Source organism: Chanos chanos, chromosome 8 (genome assembly GCF_902362185.1).
Source record: "Chanos chanos chromosome 8, fChaCha1.1, whole genome shotgun sequence".
NCBI lineage: Eukaryota > Metazoa > Chordata > Actinopteri > Gonorynchiformes > Chanidae > Chanos > Chanos chanos.
In genome coordinates, this window is record NC_044502.1 from 24,067,599 (window position 1) to 24,080,115 (window position 12,517).

A 12,517-nucleotide genomic window follows, 5' to 3' on the forward strand; every position below is an offset into this window, starting at 1 on the left:
TTTCCAGTTCAATAATATAATCTTTTTGGCAATGGTTAGTGATATTAATATGAATGTTTTTTTCTTCTTCTTCCTCTTTTTTTTAAGTAGAAGAGTATGTGACCTTCACAAAAATCAAAATGAGACAGAATCTCTCACACTCTGCTCCACTGTCTCCTGGGCAGATCGCTGAAAACCTAACCCAGTCAATTAGGCACCAGGGCTACCTCTACGATCACTCACAGGCTTTTTATTCTAAAGCAGTCTTTATCAGCACATTGTAAAATAATCTACTCCTCTCTTTCCTCGTACTGCTCCTCCTCATATAACTGTGGGATGGCTTCACATCCTCTGCCTGACCTGAGCTCTGTGTTTGAGTGAGACTGGAGCAGGGTTGGTCATAGACCACTGACCTTTCCATACGGCCAGGCAAGGTATGCTGGATCAATATAAAGACAAAGTATTGTTCCCAAAATACCACAAACCAAGACAGAACTATTTCACTCCCTGTTGTTGGTTGGTGCTGACTTGCCCTCTCGTCCCGAACGGAGCGACACAATGGCATCCATTACGGAATGACAGAGTTCCCTCACATTGCATTAGAGATCTCTTGCATTCGACCTACTGCTCTCCGCCTCGGGCGCACACACTCTCAGCAGCTCTCTTCCACTGATAAACTGCGGTATTACTGCCTCAAACTGGAGCAATTTTGAGAAGTGGTGCAAGAAGACATCTACATATGTTGTGGCACGCCAGCTGGAAGAGCAGACATACTTTGGAATTTTTTTTTTTTTTAACATGGAAAGAGAGGGATGAGTGTGAGAGCCGAGAGGCAATCTGCTTTTGGAGGGCTATGGAATCAGCACGTATTGATTAATCTGACAAAACGAATAAATAACTCAACCAATGGGTGCGTCAAAGATAGAAGAGGAGAGCCACGGCTGCTGTTGGCCCATTAGTGGCTCTGCTCTTGTCTCTTCACGATTGATCCCATGCCTGCGGCTCACAGAGCCATATCCGGCCTGTGACACCCTCATTTATTTTGTCTGTGAAATCTTCACTACATCAAATCTGGAGTAAATGAAAAAAAACTAAACAAAAAACTATACCTCCTTCTTACCATCTCAGATTCTGTGGTTTGGGTTTCATTCCAAAACTGCCTTGTGTCAAAAAAATTTCCTTTTAACAGACTCTCTCTGACAACAAAGAGAGAGAGAGAGAGAGAGAGAGAGAGAGAGCGAGAGAGCGAGAGAGAGAGAGCAGTCTGAAAGTTTATTTAGAGAGCACTGGTTAATTGGTTACTTTGCTGTACTTCCAACAGAAGAGGGAGGAGGGTTGTAAGATGTTTTTCTGTATCAGATCCAGGTCTGATTTGTTTGAACATGTCCACACTTGGCCCTCACAAAATTTTAGCAAAGAAAGCTGGCTTTGTGCCGGACAGAAAGCTAGCCCTATGAGTGACAGGGTGTTTCCAGTGGGCATTACAGAAGGATGGAGTGAAGGAATACCTCCTGTTCAATCCTGCACCAATCTAGTTCAAGAAGGAGGAGCCTGGTGTGGCATGTGCTCTAAATTTATTGGCATCTGATGACATTAATCAAAACCTATTTGGCTTTATTGCAAACCACTATCTCCTGTTTGTCACAGCTAATCAGGACAAACATGACTAATCCATCTCAGAGCAAGGCTCTTGTTTATGACAGCACTCATCATTGATCAGGCTTTAATAACACCATTAAATTTCTGTAAAAACAAATTCTCCAAGTGTCAAAAGGTCATACATTTCCCTAAGATATCCAGTATTATAAAGCTCTTTTTCCCATATCACATTTAGCAGGTATATATTTTTAAACAGAAACTTCTGCACAAAAGATGATTTTCCATTTATGTTAATTGATGTTGTTTTTTCACCCATTTTTTCAAGTGTTTTGGCCCCCCCTCTTTGTTTTGTTTGAGAGCAAATCTGCTATTATCAATTGACTTAAACAGTTGTCAAAAACAGCAGTCTGGATGGTCCTCTGATTGGCTCTCTGAGGCTGGAATGTGATAAAAACCTTCACCTCTCTTCGTTTCACAGACACACAGGCATATACACACACACACATCCCAAACAGATAGGCCTTGATCAACATCAGCAACAGGAGGCCAAATGGTTGTCATGACAACGTGTTGTGCAGCTGAGAGAGCTGGGAACACGCTCACTGAATAACAATGGCCCGACCCTTGGCCATTTTCAATAGACAAATAATTTCAGCTTAAAATGATGGGAGTCAGCTTGCTCATGTTAAAATATGTTGATTTATCTCTAAACTTTGAACTGATGGTTAGGAAAAGACGACCTCCCCAGAGTCAAATCTCAGAAATGCTTTTCAGTCACAGAGGTCTTAGCAGGCCACTATGCTTCTATTTTACTTGTATTAGCATTTCTGTTTACAAAACCAATGATTTAAAGAGGGAGAGAGAGTCAGCAGAGCAGGTTTTTGTGGGGCCAACAGAGCGTGAGGGATACATTACCCTCTTGTCTGGTGTGATTTTATTAAAGACTTCTTACCACTGCTACCTCTGCATACCACACTGGAGCTGACGGAGTGACGGAGATGGACTTTTACTGTATGCTTCTGCTAAGTGAAGTGTGTAAAAGTGAAAGACAATGTAATGAAAGTCTTTGAATGGCTGTGAAAAGAGGAGGCGGCAGACTGTGGTGTGCGGAGAAGGCAGTGAGATGCACTGAGACATGGTGCCAGGTAGCACTTAGGTTAATATCATTTTTTTCACCAGGTTGACAGAACCAGCTCTGATTTGCAGGTCTGATGACTTTAAAAAACATCTATATCTTATTTGAGGAGGCTGGATGTTAGACTTGGCTTTAAGAAAATCACAAACAAACCTCCTATAGCGCTTCAGTTTCCATCACTAAAGTCCTCTCATGAAAGACACTGGTGTTGATTTTCACCCTCTGTTTTGTATTCGCAAACTACCTCCTGTGAGGCCAAACACTTCTTTTTAAGTTCTTTTTGTGTCTTCTCAGTGAGACATTAATGCGGGGGGACTGGGGGGGTCTGTTGCTACTACGATCACAGTTCACATGAAGGAGCGTGTGGGTGCGTCGGTATCAAAACCACACTTGTGAAAATAATTCTTTGTTTTCCTCAGGGGAGAAGTGCAAACCTTCCATGTGTACCAGTGAACTTGTCATGCAGAGGTGAAACAGTGTGGAAGAGAGATCATTTACTGAATCCTGCTGAAAAGCAGAGAGTGGTGTTGGGCTGCAGAGGCCTGCGGAGCAGAGGGAAGTGATAAACAGACCAGGAGAGAGAGAGAGAGAGAGAGAGAGAGAGAGAGAGAGAGAGAGCTGCCAGCAGACTGGTTCAAACCACCAACTAACCTCCTTCTCTCCTCAGCTCCACAGTGACTGAGTTAGAATTTCTCCTTCACATTTCTCCGTCATCACAATAGCTCTCCCTTTGCAACTCTGACAAATAATGTCCTTTTTTTTGAAGCCATGATGAAAAAAATGTGTTTTTTTTTTTTTTTTACTGCATAACTGTGTGAGAGGTATGAAGCTACAATAATCTTGCAGACTTTAACAGAATTTAAACACTAACTGACATAACACAATTGGTATTTTAGCAGTCCTTTACAAAACAAGTTTAACAATGATTTAAAACTGCTCCGTGTACAATGAACATATGCATATGTCATACTGTCAGTTTATTAATAGTACAACCATAAAGCTGACTAAATAAAGTCTCCTTTACTCTCTCTGGGCAAAGACATGGGAGTGTGTGTGTCTATGCTGTGTGTGTGTGTGTGTGTGTGTGTGTGTGTGTGTGTGTGCATGCGTGCGGTTACATCCAGTGTCTCAAGAAATCCCTTTCCTTATGAAATGATTTGAAATAAGAGAGAGATAAAGACAGGGGAACTGGAGCTGTTATGGTGGTGTTATTCTTTTAAGGGGTGTTACTTTTCTAATCGAGTAATCTGTCCATTCAGTCTCACTAAACTTAGCTTGCCATCCATGTCTGACACAGCCCGCGTCCATCAGAGCGGGTGCACGACTGCCACCCACATCCATCAGAGCGAGCCCGAGACGGCCGCCACACTCCACCAGGCGTGGCAGCTGTCCCATTGTCCTCGGCTGGACTCTTTTGTGTGTTAGTGAGACAGAGAAGAAAAGTACCATTTCTTAATGAGATAGATTATTAGGCTATTAGGCTAGGCCTAGAGACAGTTCTTCTCTCTCACAGAAGATAAACAAAGTAAAAGCAAAGCTTTGTGACAATGTGGCTGTGTGGTCTGATATTTCACAAATTTAAGGTACTGTCATCCAACACTCCCAGTTTAAGGAGTTAAAAGAGTGCTGGAAAAAACAGGGGAATATCATGAGCTATTTAAACAGTTTCTGTCCTCTGTACTGAGATGTTAGATACCCTGACACATTTGTAAATGCTGTGGTACCTTGAGCCAGGAAAGAAGCTGCAGATTGTAATGGCACTCTAATAGAGAACCATTTCAGATTATGTGGTAAAAGTATCACTTTTTCTGATTGTCAAGAGGCATATTTCAAACAATATGTGACAAATAATGTCCCTAATTCACGCTGTGGATAGCTGTGTCATCTGACTCGTTCTACGAGCCAGCAGTGGCAGTGTCCGGGGGCCATGTCAAGCCTGTCGCTGAACAGAGGTGGCTGGTCTCATGTCCCTGATGTGGCAGACTGCTGAGGAAGTCTGGCCACACTGACGGATCACACAGTGTTTTTCAGAAAACACACACCCTGACTCCTAACACACTGTTGCTGTACTGTACTGGCACCACAATGAAATTATGAGCCGAGCTTTTTTTTTTTTTTTTTTTTTTTTGCATGCATGCATGCATGCAGAAGAACAAGAGGTAGAAGGAAAGCCTCTGTTCGACAGAGCTTTCATTTGTTATTACCACTGATGTCTTTGTTCTAACCCTCCCCTGTTCTCCACTGCTCTAGCACCTAATGGATTTTTCTATCTTGGGCACCCAGGAGTGTTATGATGTTGTAATGGTGATAGTGTGTGTGTGTGTGTGTGTGTGTGTGCACGCCCTTGGGTCATGCAGTGGGATGGGGTAATGCCATCTCCATCATCTCAGCAGGAGAAAAAATATCAAGTGCCCCCCTCCCCGCACAACCACCACCCAACCCCCATCCCTCCCTCATGTCTGGCTGGCGTAATGCCCAATAGTGCTTTCTTTCTCTGTGCCTCGCTCTCTGTCTCTGTGTCTCTCTTTCTGTCTCTTAGTGTCTCTCTTTCTGTCTCTCTGTCTCTGTTTCTCCAGGAGGGCACTACATCACATCCAACAACAGACTACAAACATCTGCACTCAGGGCCCTCCACACACAAAGACAGAGAGCGGCAGAGAGAAAACAGTTCTCGAAGAGAGAAAAGACAAGAACACCTGTGTCGTGCACAGAGTTCACCCATTGTTTTCTCAAGGTGGCGAATGGGGATGAGGGGGCAGGGCGGGGGACTCTAAGAGCCTCAGACATCTGCATTTAAACTAGTCCTGCCTTCTGCTTTGGTCTGGTCCAGTCAGCATGCTCACTGATAAAGAAACAACTAGTGGAAGGTCACAGACAGAAACAGATGCCCACAGGAGGACGGAGGAATAAATCAAACCTCATGTGAGGGACGGAGCAGACAACGTGCTGCACAGCTAAAGGTAGTAAGCACCTGACCTTGTGACTCAGCTCATAGTCAAGACACATTTAATCACCGTTACATCTATGCTGAGGTCTTGCACACCTGCACCTCACCCCATGAAAGCTACAGACACTCCCCAAACTGCCATTAAACCTGCTCCACATCACTCCCCCTACACCCTCTCTCTTCCACAAAACAGAGTATATGAAAATATCTTCCTCCCCTCCTCTGCCTTGCATCCAGAGTGTTTCTGACCGTAGGCAGGGCAGTCCTCGGTGACTTCCTCTTGTCACATTAGCCTTAACGGGCCCAGACGGATGAAAAAAGTTTCGCTCTAATCACTGCCAAGCCCTCGAGACAGCCTGTGTAAACATGCCTGCTAATGTTGCAAATGTCCTGTCATAAATCTTAACCACTGAAAACCAGAGAGGGAAATAAATAAAGAAGCGGGAATGTGTGTGGGGGATGGCTGTACTTTATCAGAGGGCCCAGGACGTGTGGAGTGTGGCTAATGCTGTCTGATGCCAAGGCCGGGACCAGGCTGTGTGTACATGAGGTGTGCTCCAGCACTCAGCCACTTATATTCAACCAACTTCTTCATCTAAACACAAAGAGAGTCCATGCTCTGCTTTTATCACTGATGTCATTATAAACGGAACGACAATTAATGCAAACAAATGTTTCAAATACCCTCTCCACAACACTACTTGATTATCTGCCTTTTTATTTCCCTCTTACTCAAATCAGATTCACCTCCCCTACAGTTACCGGATTGCATATTGACCCCCCCCCCCCCCCCCCAAAAAAAAACAAACCCCAAAAAACAAAAAAACAAAAACAAAAACACAGTGGTCAGTGATCTGCTCTCTGGTGCTCTTGTCACAGCATTGGGCTGCTAATGTCTTAGCCCACGCATGTTAACAAGGTTCCTGTCAGAGACAATTATGTGAGACATTAAAATATTTTTTCTTAAGGAAATTTCTTAATTAATTTAATTTCTTAATCATCAGTATCACAGCATTCTGGACTCCAAGATGTAGAACATGAAAAACACATTTTGCTGATTATGTCAAGTTTCATACTGAAGACACAGATATCAAACCTGGTGCTGGCAGCATATTCTTCCGAACTCAGAATGACAGGAAAATAAGTATTTTCAGGTTGTGCTATATTTGCGGCACTTCATCATGATGTCAAAGCTACTGTCATGAAAATAACTCTCAAATATCCAGCTATATAATGTATTTTAATGTGGTTTAAAACTCATGTTAGGCGATGAATGGACCTCCATGGGGAAAACAGGGTTCCACAGGGACAGGAACACGGGCAAAGCCTGTCCTCCTGCTAATTAGTTTAAATGTTACCATGGTGACAGTACCTGCTGCCTGTCTCATAGTAATGTGAGTACCCCTCTTGGTCAACACAAGCTCCTACTGATGTTACTACATTACACCACAGTAACCATCACACACAATCAAGCACGTTTGGAACCTTCACTAACAGGAGTCTCCTTTTTGCACAGTTGTAAGAGATACTAGAGTTAGCCATGGGTAAACTCTATCCAGCCATGTTTACGGCACATGATGGTAGACTCAGCTAGGGGTGTTTCTAGCTATCGAAATGATCAGGGGCTAAGTCTGAGGCGAAGAAAACTGTAGCTTTTCATCTGGGTGTGTGCATCTTCCAACTTTGTGTGCACTGTGCAGCACTTGATTACTCCCCCCTCCTTCAGACACTGCAAGTCAAGTTCGGCTCTGTTACACAGTCTGTCTGTTGTTTTGCTATAAACACTTCTTTTTCAGGGTGAATATATTTGGGCCTAGGCTTAAAATATTCAGGGCTTCAGTATTGACAATGTTTAGATCTTGATATGAAATGATATGCAGCAAAGGAGACAAATCTTACAGGCTATGCCACTGGCTGAGAACTCCTTATATACATGAGGGTGAGGTGTCTGAAGACATCTGAGATCTGTCTGATCAAACTGAAATCCCTTTGCAACCATTTCAATCATTTTTTCTCTCAATGAGGGGACGATCTATGCTGTTCTGAAAAGCAGTCTGGAGCTTCATCTAAACCTCAGAGTCTCCAAGAGCTAATGAAGTAGAAAGTCTATTATGTATTGCTACGGAAACAGGGTGAAATTAAGAGAAAAGTGGTCTTACCTTGATTTGGTGGCATTGAGGAGAAGTTCAGATGGCAGTGACCAAGACAGCAAAGAGAAAAAAGGAAAACATTACTTTAATCCAACAACAATCTAAAACAAAGCACATGGCTTTTCTGATACCTCAACACATTCTTATTATGGTTCTACAGTGAGAACACAACATGTTTTTTGGTAAGATTTACTAGGGTGACCATATGTCCTCTTTTTCCCGGAAATGTCCTCTTCTTCAGACCTAAAAAATGCGTCCGGCCGGAATTTCCAAATCGCCAAAAATGCCCGGGGTTTGGCTTTTACTTTCCACAGTCACCATTCATTGTGTGTGTATTTGCATTGCTTTGATCTTTTTCTTTAGATCCCGCCCTCTCGCAAACCACCAATGGACAGTCATGTGCACTATCATGACGTAAACACTGGTTAAAATGCATCTCATCCCTTACCATTAACATTGCAGCAACAGCCAAGGGATCTTATGAAAGCCGTGATGCCATAAAAACTTGAATGGACAGAAATAAGGTCTTGCCACTGTTATAATGCTAGCAGTTATTTGTCTTATTGAAGAATAGCCAGCTATGTATTGTGGCAGGTAAGTATAGATGGAGTTTCACATTGCATCAGCCTTACATGCGCAACGAGAGGAACTAAAAGTGACACGCTTAAATTTCCCCATAAGTTAGGACGGGAATGCAACAGACTTACTGCACACAGTCTGAGATGGAGAGACAGACAAACAGTACACAGTCTGAGACAGACTTAGAGAAAGACAGACAGGCTTACAAACATTCTGAGAGAGAAAGACAGATTTAGAGAACATGGTCTAAGAGAGCCAGATAGACTTAGAAAACAGTCTGAGAGACAGGCTTAAATAATATGAGGGAGACAGACAAGTGGCAATCGGCCTGACTATTCATTGAAATCAGAAGGGTGTCTGTGGACTGTTCATCAGCTCTTGAAAAAAAAGGTGTGTGACACAATGTTGTGAAGCATTCAGTGACCAGTCCCTAACCTGAGCACCGCTTTAACAAGACAGGTATATGTGGACTTGCTGAAATCACAAATGATAGTACAGATTATTGGTATGGCATAAAAGGTGCGAACAGGAAGAGAGCTCTTGGTGTGTGTCTTCAAATGGGACGGATGATGGAGAGAATGCAGACCAGATTCTCTTCCTGTTCTCTGATCCAAGAGGTCACACAGTGGCCTCAAGGTTAAGTGCTGCTTCTAATGCTTGAAAAAGACACCCTTAAGGAAAACAAAGCACACACTATCTGTCGTTAGTTGTTTCTTCCTGGACAGACACAGGAGCAGAACACACCCGTGGAGACAATCGTCCCAGGAGCTGAAGGAAATGACCATGTCCCAGATCTCTGACCCCGTCATCTGGTTCTCATTTCGCTCCTGCCTCCACACCAGCAGTGAGGTATCACTTTGAGAAGCAAACCGGTGCCAGAAAACTGCCACTGGAAGCAGAGTGTTCAAATATGCTTTCCAGTGAACACGTCTGATAATGTGGCCTGCCACTCTGTGCTCGATCACCACTTTAGCACTGCAGTAAATGCTGTCATGTCAGTTAATGAAGTCAGTGGTTACAGGCCTGGGTCATTCTGGTGATGACCTCAGATACTCTACTTATCGACAGTGTATGCTTCTCAGCTCCCTCTGAATCCAGCATGTTCCCAGTTCACTTATTTTACATTCATTTCCTTCTGCAGTCTACATGGCATTGGTTTATGTATGGAGAGAACAGCAAAGTTTCCCTATTTGTCATCATCCATTGGTTAGATCAGTCCAGAAAAAAACAAGTACTTTAACTGGCGTCACAAATGCCCCTAGCGACAGATGTGAGAGTTTTTTTATATTAGACTGGGGACCACGTTTTGCTAACATGTTTCCTCCTTTCTGCTTTCTCATGCATATTGACTGTGTTGCGTAAAACAATAAACCACTGAATGGCTTCTGGGGTCTAGGATTCTTTTTTCCCTCCAGATTCCTCTGTTTATTTGTTCGGTGTTCTGTTTTGGCCATTGGAATCCTCAACAATACCATCACAAAAACAGAGGTGGATGGGTGTGGAGAGAAAGAGAAAGAGAGAGAGACAGAGAAAAAGAGAGAGACAGATAGATAGATAGATAGATAGATAGATAGATAGATAGATAGATAGACACACAAAGAGTGAGAGAGAGAGAGAGAGAGAGAGAGAGAGAGAGAGAGAGAGAGAGAGAGAGAGAGAGAGAGAGAAAGAGAGAGCAACACAGAGAATTACATCAATACGCTGGTACACAGACAGAAACTTTGCTCCATCTCTGTATTGTGAATGTGAAGAATGTGTGAAGAGTGGTAATTTTGTTTAATCATCCTCCTGTCTCTCAATGTCTGCTTACCATCACACAGATGGGCACATGGACACCTCTGCCTGCAATAAACTATAAAACCAATGCCTGGAGAGGAGCATGTTGTCTGATGGGATAACATTCACACTGGCTACCCAGAGTTATTTAAGCAGATTAATTCATCCTTTTTCCTTTTATTACAGTGTGTTTAACAGTCTATTTCAGTGGAACTTCGTGTCCTGGGTAATGCAGCTCTGATCTGGCTATGACATATCCCACTCAGCCACTCATCCATTCTCCGGATGAGCGGCTGTAATTTGAAGCACCTGTACTAGAGATGAGCTTAAAGAAACCGTTACAGTAAATGAGCCTCATACAGAAAGAGTAAACATCGTGTCTGTCCATCATGTTACCGGTCACTGAATGCTTACCCAGCGTTACTGCATATATTTAATTTCCCTCACGCATTTCCCTCAGTCTGCTGGCAATACTGGAACAGTCAAATCCCAACCACATGGGACAATGCTTTCAGTCGATGGCTCCCCATTTGAGCAGAGAATGTCACATAAATCTGACAGCACAAACTAATCTAATACCCATAACACAGGTCAGACTGGGTGTAGCGCATCTATGACTATGACCATTATAGATGTTAGCTTCCTGAATGACTGTAATTGCCATGGAGTAGTTGTCAGTGGATTACAGTACAAAGTCTTCCTGGGGCTTCTATCAAGACACTGGTGTAATCATTTCCACAGCCCATCTATCAAAAAGTAATTATTAGCAGCTAGATGCTATGACATTGATTCTGATTGGACTTTAAGGTCAACCGTCCTTGAAGGCAATTATTCTGCAATTCTGCACCTAAACGTGAAAACTCTCATACCACGTCCGAGGAGGAACAAGCAATGCAGTCAGTGAAATAATCTGACTTGCTTATTCAGGTTAAATATAATTCTCAATCGGGACAAATCCACAACTTCTTAAACCAATTCAAATTAAACACATCAGAACCCCTCTCTGACTGGCCCTTGTGGATATTAGTTGAGGTAGTTAAGTCAAAACTGGTGCATATTCCTGCGGTGAAATACTTTCAAAAATAAATAAGCTCCTCTTGGCCAAAGAACACAGTGAGTCAGGCTGTACTCACGGCAGCACAACGCTCCCTCTCCCTCATCAGATCCAGGTCATTTACAGAACACGGCTGTTTTAGACCTGAGGAATGCACTGGCGGAAATATGTGTTACCTTCATCTGTGTCTCTCCACTTAAAGACCCAAACCACTCTGATTTACTGTAAGACAAAACAAATATGGATTTACCTATTATCCTAAAAATAACAATGGGGGAATACAGAGGTATGGATCCATGCATGAGGAGTAGAGTAAGAAGGAGTACACACACAAACATTATGTGCTGCACTGTGTGTGTATCTGCAGAGAAATACCTCGCTCTGGGAACAATATGTGAGTTTGGTAGGGTTCAGGACAAGGCTGGCATGCACAGAAGTGGGCAAAGCTGAGACAGTCTCACAGCACCGAACTGGTTCAGCTTCACAGCGAGAGATCCTCATACAAAGGGCACTACTTAATGTGTCTTCTCTCCAAAGGTTTACTTTTACAAAGGTGTCAGCATGCAATACAAAAGGAATTCGTATAAAATGCACTACACATATAAATATATATTATGGACTATATATTACACCAGATGTCATGTTGATGACAACACAGATGAGTGACTCTGTCCTATATTTTTAGGGTGGGTCAAAAGACATCAGTGACACTTCAGTAAAAACACTAACTAGACACCTCTGAATCAGTGAGTAATCTGCTCTCAAAGATTACGCCAAAAGCCTCCATCACACCTCAGCCATCCACAACTGTTCCTGTCATCCAGATGGATCTACTCTACAGCCTCATGGATATGCAACTGACGGTGTGGAATTAAGAACTCCTCGGTCTCCTTGCTATACCTGAAAATAGCATCCATGTCAAAGCACCACACATGATCCGTCTTCCACTTCATAATGTAGACTGGCTGACTGAATCTGTTTTCTGAGTGTGCTACACACCCCGCAGAGCCTTCAGATGGAAGGGCCTTATATGATAACTAACACAGCATGTGCAAAGTCAGCTTTGTTAGGAGACTTTTTCTTTCCATCTCTCTTTCCTCTTACTGAAAAGTGCTCTCCGCATGACAGACAATTAAGGCTCCTGCGCAGAACAAAGGAAGAACTTCAACACCTCAATGAGAAAAAGGTCACAGCGTATCCAATTACTGCTAAGAGAGCTCCACTGGAAGTCTTTTAAGTTGGTTGACAGCTGGTTCCTGGTTTGGCTCTATTACTTAATCTGAGTATGCAAAAGTGTG

At 43.0% G+C, this 12,517-nt stretch overlaps 1 protein-coding gene across 1 annotated transcript in view; it reads right to left on the bottom strand.

Annotated features, from left to right (window-relative positions):
• Positions 1–4,108, bottom strand: part of ncam1a (neural cell adhesion molecule 1a) — a 112,324-nt gene extending 108,216 nt beyond the window's left edge. Inside the window, exon 1 of the mRNA XM_030783001.1 lies at positions 3,979–4,108. Coding sequence (XP_030638861.1) covers positions 3,979–4,108 — 130 coding nt within the window. The remainder of the gene's footprint in view (positions 1–3,978) is intronic.
• Positions 4,109–12,517: the final 8,409 nt, after the last annotated feature.